The sequence below is a fragment of the Chionomys nivalis genome, chromosome 12 (genome assembly GCF_950005125.1).
Source record: "Chionomys nivalis chromosome 12, mChiNiv1.1, whole genome shotgun sequence".
NCBI classification, from domain to species: Eukaryota; Metazoa; Chordata; class Mammalia; order Rodentia; family Cricetidae; genus Chionomys; species Chionomys nivalis.
The window spans coordinates 73,542,273-73,548,272 of NC_080097.1; the positions used below are offsets into that span (position 1 = coordinate 73,542,273).

At 40.0% G+C, this 6,000-nt stretch overlaps 1 protein-coding gene across 1 annotated transcript; it reads left to right on the forward strand.

Annotated features, from left to right (window-relative positions):
• The first annotated feature begins 962 nt into the window (after window positions 1-962).
• LOC130885069 (olfactory receptor 11G2-like) lies at window positions 963-5,546 on the forward strand. The gene is made up of 2 exons (XM_057786462.1): window positions 963-1,882; window positions 5,531-5,546. Exons 1-2 carry the CDS (start codon window positions 963-965, stop codon window positions 5,544-5,546), a joined length of 936 nt encoding a protein of 311 aa, XP_057642445.1.
• The last annotated feature ends 454 nt before the right edge of the window (window positions 5,547-6,000 follow it).

The following is a 6,000-nucleotide window of genomic DNA, read 5'->3' on the forward strand; positions in this document are numbered from 1 at the left end:
TCTAATTTAAATCATAATACTGATTACAAGCTGATCTCCATAGATACTAAACTTCCCAGAGAGGCTGTAAGATTAAATATGTACTAAAGTTATTCTCTAAAACATCTGGTGTACAGTTTTCATGAAAAGTGAATAATCTTTGCTGAAAGCAAAACATGTTTAATGTGGTCATCTACTCTGAAAAAAATTGTACTGCCCAAAACAGAGCCACCCAATGTAGCAATGAAAGAAAAGGAAAACTTGTTAAAACACAGCCTCTATCATCGCTCAGGCTGAGGTAGAGCCCGTCACACTAGAAAGGAACAGCAACAGAATTCACATAAACCAGGGGGAGTGGTAGAATATCAATTCAGTGATGAGTACTCTAAAGATATGTGACAAAAGAGTCATTGGTCCTGGAAAAGAACCAAATATTCATCCCCAATAGAGTGATTTTAACAAGTGATACTTTATTCCTATAAGATATAGAGCCACAAAAATATTATAAAGTTACTGAGCAAAAGATACCATCCAAAAGACCAATAGGGTGATTTTATTTGTGAGAAGAACAGGAGCAGGAAAAACGAAGAACAACTTTTTTAAAGTAACAGCTTTTAAATGGCATTAAATTATAAGGAAAGAGGAATAAATTGTCATAAACAAACATGTGACAGCAGGGTGGGATAGTCTGCGTACTTATAGTTGTGTTTTCTTTATGACTTACTAAATTAAATATTAGTTACATCTTGTACCTAGTTCACTCATTACACAAAAAGAAAACTTCTGTGACTTTGTATTAATGTTCTCTGGCATCATTGGTCTTCTACAGACAAAAACTATGCCAAACATGAGGCTTCAGGACAGTGACAATGGATAAGTAAATATTTGCATTTCCCGAAGATGACTTAAACACATTTCTTCATTCTAATTTCTCTTTAAACTGTCATTTGACAGTTTCTAGTGACTTTACAGCTCACTGACAGATGAGAACCTTCAGAAGCCCCAGCAACTCCAGCACCATCTCTGGCTTCATCCTCCTGGGATTCCCCTGCCCCAGGGAAGGGCAGATCCTCCTCTTTGTGCTATTCTTCATTGTCTACCTCCTCACCCTCATGGGCAATGCTTTCATCATCTGTACTGTGCGCTGGGATCAGAGACTCCACACCCCCATGTACCTCCTGCTGGCCAACTTCTCCTTCCTGGAGATCTGGTATGTCACCTCCACGGTCCCCAACATGCTGGTCAACTTCCTCTCTGACACCAAGGTCATCTCCTTCTCTGGGTGCTTCTTGCAGTTCTATTTCTTCTTCTCCTTGGGTTCTACAGAATGCTTTTTCCTGGCAGTTATGGCCTTTGATCGCTACCTTGCCATCTGCAGGCCTCTACACTATCCTGCCCTTATGACTGGGCGCCTCTGTAACATCCTGGTGATCAGTTGCTGGGTGCTTGGTTTCCTCTGGTTCCCCGTTCCTATCATCATCATCTCCCAGATGTCCTTCTGTGGGTCCAGGATTATAGACCATTTCCTATGTGACCCTGGCCCTCTCTTGGCCCTCAGCTGTGTGAGAGATTCTTTAATAGAGTTGACTAGTTCCACCTTAAGTTCCCTACTTTTATTTATCCCATTTTTCTTTATCATGGGGTCTTATGCTTTGGTTATGAGAGCTGTGTTGAGGGTTCCTTCAGCAGCTGGACGAAGGAAGGCCTTCTCCACTTGTGGGTCCCATTTGACTGTGGTTTCTCTTTTCTATGGATCAGTGATGGTCATGTACGTGAGCCCAACATCTGAACACACAGCTGGAATGCAGAAGCTTGTGACTCTGTTTTATTCTGTAGTTACTCCACTCATTAATCCTGTGATCTACAGTCTGAGGAACAAAGATATGAAATGTGCAATGGAGAAATTACTGAAAATATAAAACCTGTAGTCTTGTTTTAAAAGACAATCTCATCTTGGTTTATTGACTAAAAACAAAATTCACCAATCATGATGTTACAGATCTGTAATTCTAGCACTCCAGAGGCTGATGAAAAAGAATTGCCAGTTGGAGGCTAGTTTAAGGTCTGTAATGTGAATTTATCTCAAAAATAAAGTGAAGCCAGGCAGTGGTGTCACACACCTTTAATCCCAGCGTTCAGGAGGCAGAAGCATGTGTATCTCTGTGAGGTCGAGGCCAACCTGGTCTACAAGAGCTAGTTCCAGGACAAACTCCAAAGCAACAGAGATACCCTGTCTCGAAATCCCTCCAAAAAAAGCGAAAAGGAAGAAAAATGAAGAAAAGAAGCTAATTTCACTTGGGAAATTACTACTTTTTATTTCCTAGAATATGTAGGACTATAAGGGGTCACTAGTATGTCCTCAATCTTCATGATTATTAATGATAAACTATCAATTTTAGAAGCCTGGTTTGTTGGGAAAATGAAAGTATCTCCACAAAGACAGAAAAAAAACTAGAGCAATTTTGTTTCTGAATAAGAATTAAGCCATAATGTGCATCAGAAACAGCTCACTGAATGACTGTAAACAAAGAAAGACATCAATGTGCTGCATACATCTTATCTAGACAAGCAATAATTAGTCCTCTAAGGGATTTAACAACACAGTCTGTGAGCAGAGACCGACCTACAGTCAGCTGTACTTAGTGTTTGCCATTTCCAATAACAGTAGACCCTAACCTTCAGACAAAACTTAAAGTTTTCCACCACCTTTTTTACAACAGCAAGTTACCTTTACACTTTTAGCTAAACTTGTATTACTCTTCTAAAAAAACTATCACAATAACATTAAATAATAAACAAAAGATTAATATCTTCGAAATATGTAAATGACCAGAACAGTAAGAAAAGGTGCCCTGGTCCAACAGAAAAGATTCAGATACCTTTTAGTTAAAAGAAAAAATAAAAATAAAAAACAGTAAATTTACCACAGAGCCACACAACAAAACTAGCATGGTACTAGTACAGAGATGGGCATCCAGAAGGATGGCAGAGAACAAAATCCAGAGTCAGAAAAGACAATCTCTCCAACAAATTGATACTAGGAAAACTGAATTTCCATGTAAGAGAATAAAATGGGATCCTATTTCTCGCCCTGTTTAAAAACCAACTCAAAATTAATCAAAAACCTTAATGTATAACCCAACACTCTGAAGCAGAGGGAAACATAGGGAAATATTTCATAGTGAAGATATAGGACAGTACTTTCTGGATAGGATTCCAAGAGCGCATGTCCAAGATAAAGTCAAGAGTTCGCCATGTCCCAACCCCTTTATCTACTGAGATTTCTGACAAAGCAGATATCAAGTCAGCCTTAATCAGAAGAGACAGAAATGTGCTGCATGCTAATAATTAGGACCATACAATAAGAGTAAACACACCAGGAAGCTCATTCTATGGTGAATGAAACCCAGACAAGATGGATAAGAGCACAGAAAGTAAGGAAGGGTACAGATGAATTTCCCTACTGATCATAGACCCCCAACCTCAAGACTCATATTCCTATCTTCAAAGACTGAAGTCACACTAGAAAACTTTTACATCTAAGAAACATTTAAAGCACAGTATCAAGATGCAAAAATGAATATACAGAGATTAGTATCTTTTCCAAACACCAACAAATTTGACGAGAAAGAAGCCAATAATACTAATAACAACAACAACAATAATAATAATTACATTTATAATATCCTCTTTCAAAAGTACCCTGGAATAAGAAGTAAAACCCTCTCTAATAAAAATTATAAAATAGTAGGAAAATTGAAAGGGATATTATATGAAGAAAAGTGTTCCATCTTTATAGATAGGCAGAATTAATATTAAAATGGTAATATCATAAGAAGCGATCTACTGGATCAATAAAATCTCCACCAAAATTACAATGATATTTTTATTTTTTATTTAACATAATTTCTTTACTGGATCTTTTGGAATTTCACATCATGCACCCCAATTCCATCCTCTTTCCGGTCCCTTCATACCTTTCCCTGAACCCTGAAGAACCGTCCCAAAAGAAAAATTTTTAAGATCAAAACAAGCAAGAACAAACAAACAACAACAACAACAAAACCTCTTTGTTCCTCCATATTTGTCACTTCTCCAACACCTTCTCGTTCTTCCTGGTGGCATTGGGAGCCTCTGGTTTCTGCTCCTCCACATTACTGGATCCTCACTGAAACTCCTCACGGATATCCTATGGCCACTCGAAGTTATGGAGATCCTGCAGGTGTTGTTCCACAGGACCAGTCCCTTCACAAGCTCCAGCAAGTCCTAAATGGAGTAGATGTTACGGTGGGCCAACCTAAGACCCAGCTGTGGGCCCAGGTGGCTGAGCTCCTCAGTCCAGGCTACTAGGACTGTTCCATTCAAGTGAGGGGCAGAGTCAGCTCCCATGTGCCCAAGTCATCAGGGTCAGTTCTATCTTGTATGTGGTGAGGAGTGGGGCACCTCTTCTCAGTGCAGGGGGCCAGCTCTCCCATGAGGGTCTACACTTAAAGATGTGTCCCTGCCTAAGGTGCCTTCTGATTGGTTTAATAAAGAGCTGAGTGGTCAATAGCCAGGCAGGAAAGAATGTGTATGTGTTTAGGGGAAAGCGGAAATAAGAGGAAAGAAGAATGTAGGACTGCAGGAGACACTAGAGAGATGCTGAAGCAGTCAGACATATAGCACAGAGTAGAGGTAACCAAGTCACAGTAGGATTGGTAGGTCACATGCTCGGTAGGTAGCAGGTTAATTTAAGTTAAAAGAGCTAGTGGGACCAACCTAAGCTAATGACCAAGCATTCATAGTTAATAAGAAGTCTCTGTGCCATCATTATTTGTGAGCCGGTGGCCAGTGAAAAGCTTGCTGCAGCTGGGGCCAGCTCTCTTGCTACAGTGTCCAGCGAAGGGCCATAAACAGCAGGGCCAGCTCAGTATGGCCCTCTGATTTCATCATGCATGGTTCCTGTGAACCCCCGAGGTGACATTGGCCACAGGCCCTGGCCCTTAGCCACAACTCGGGAGCAGGCGACCTCCTGGGTGGATGCACAGGCCACTCATATCAGTATGGTCACAACATGGCTGAGAGACTTCTACATAGACCCCTTCTGTCAAAGGACCACAGACACAGAAATGGCCCTCGGCCCAACCTCACAAAATGTGAGTTCTCAGTTACTTCTCCAGAACTCTGTCTGTCTGCCTGTCTGCCTGACTGCTGCCTGCCTGCCGCATACTCCCTGCCATGATTGTTATGGCAAACTGTAAGCTCAAAATAAACTTTTAGTTCTGTACATTCCCTTGGTCATGGTGTCCAATCTCAGTGACAGAAAAGTAATTAAGACAGAAATTGGTGCTGGGGAATGGGCTCTTGCTGTGACACATCTGACCATACTGGTTTTGGAATGTGGAAGACTTTCATACTTTGGACTAGAAAATTGGTTAGTGCAATAAGTATGAATTAATAGTCCAACCTAGTAGAAGTTTGGGAGACAGAAGTGCTAAGAGCCTCATGGACTATGGATGCTGGCTCAAGAGATTCTGAAGAACAATAACAGAAACTGGGCTAGAAACTATTCTGTGATATTTTGCTAAAGAATCAAAAAAAATAGAGGCCATAAATTTGAAAAATATCAGGCAATGGTATATGAGAGGGTTTGGAGGAAGGAAAGGAACAGAGAAATAATGTGGTTATAATCACAAATAATAAAAGAAATAATTTCTTTAAAAGAATATGACTGCCTTTTGTCATGTCCTAAAAAATATTTCTGGGGCAAAATTGAAAAGTAATGGATTAATTTCCTTGATATTGACTCTGATGCATGGATACTGGGAATCACTATTATGCAGATCTATCATGAAAAATGAAAAAAAATGGAGCAAAAGAAATGCAAAATATGCAGAATGAGGACAAAAATAGGCACCAGAAACTTAGTGCTGGTGTCAAAGTGTGTGTGTGCTTAAAGAGATGAAAAGATTAAAGACAAGTCTTTTCCAAAGCAGAATGGAGGAAGGCAAAATTCCATGCAGGAAAACTTCCAGCTTTACA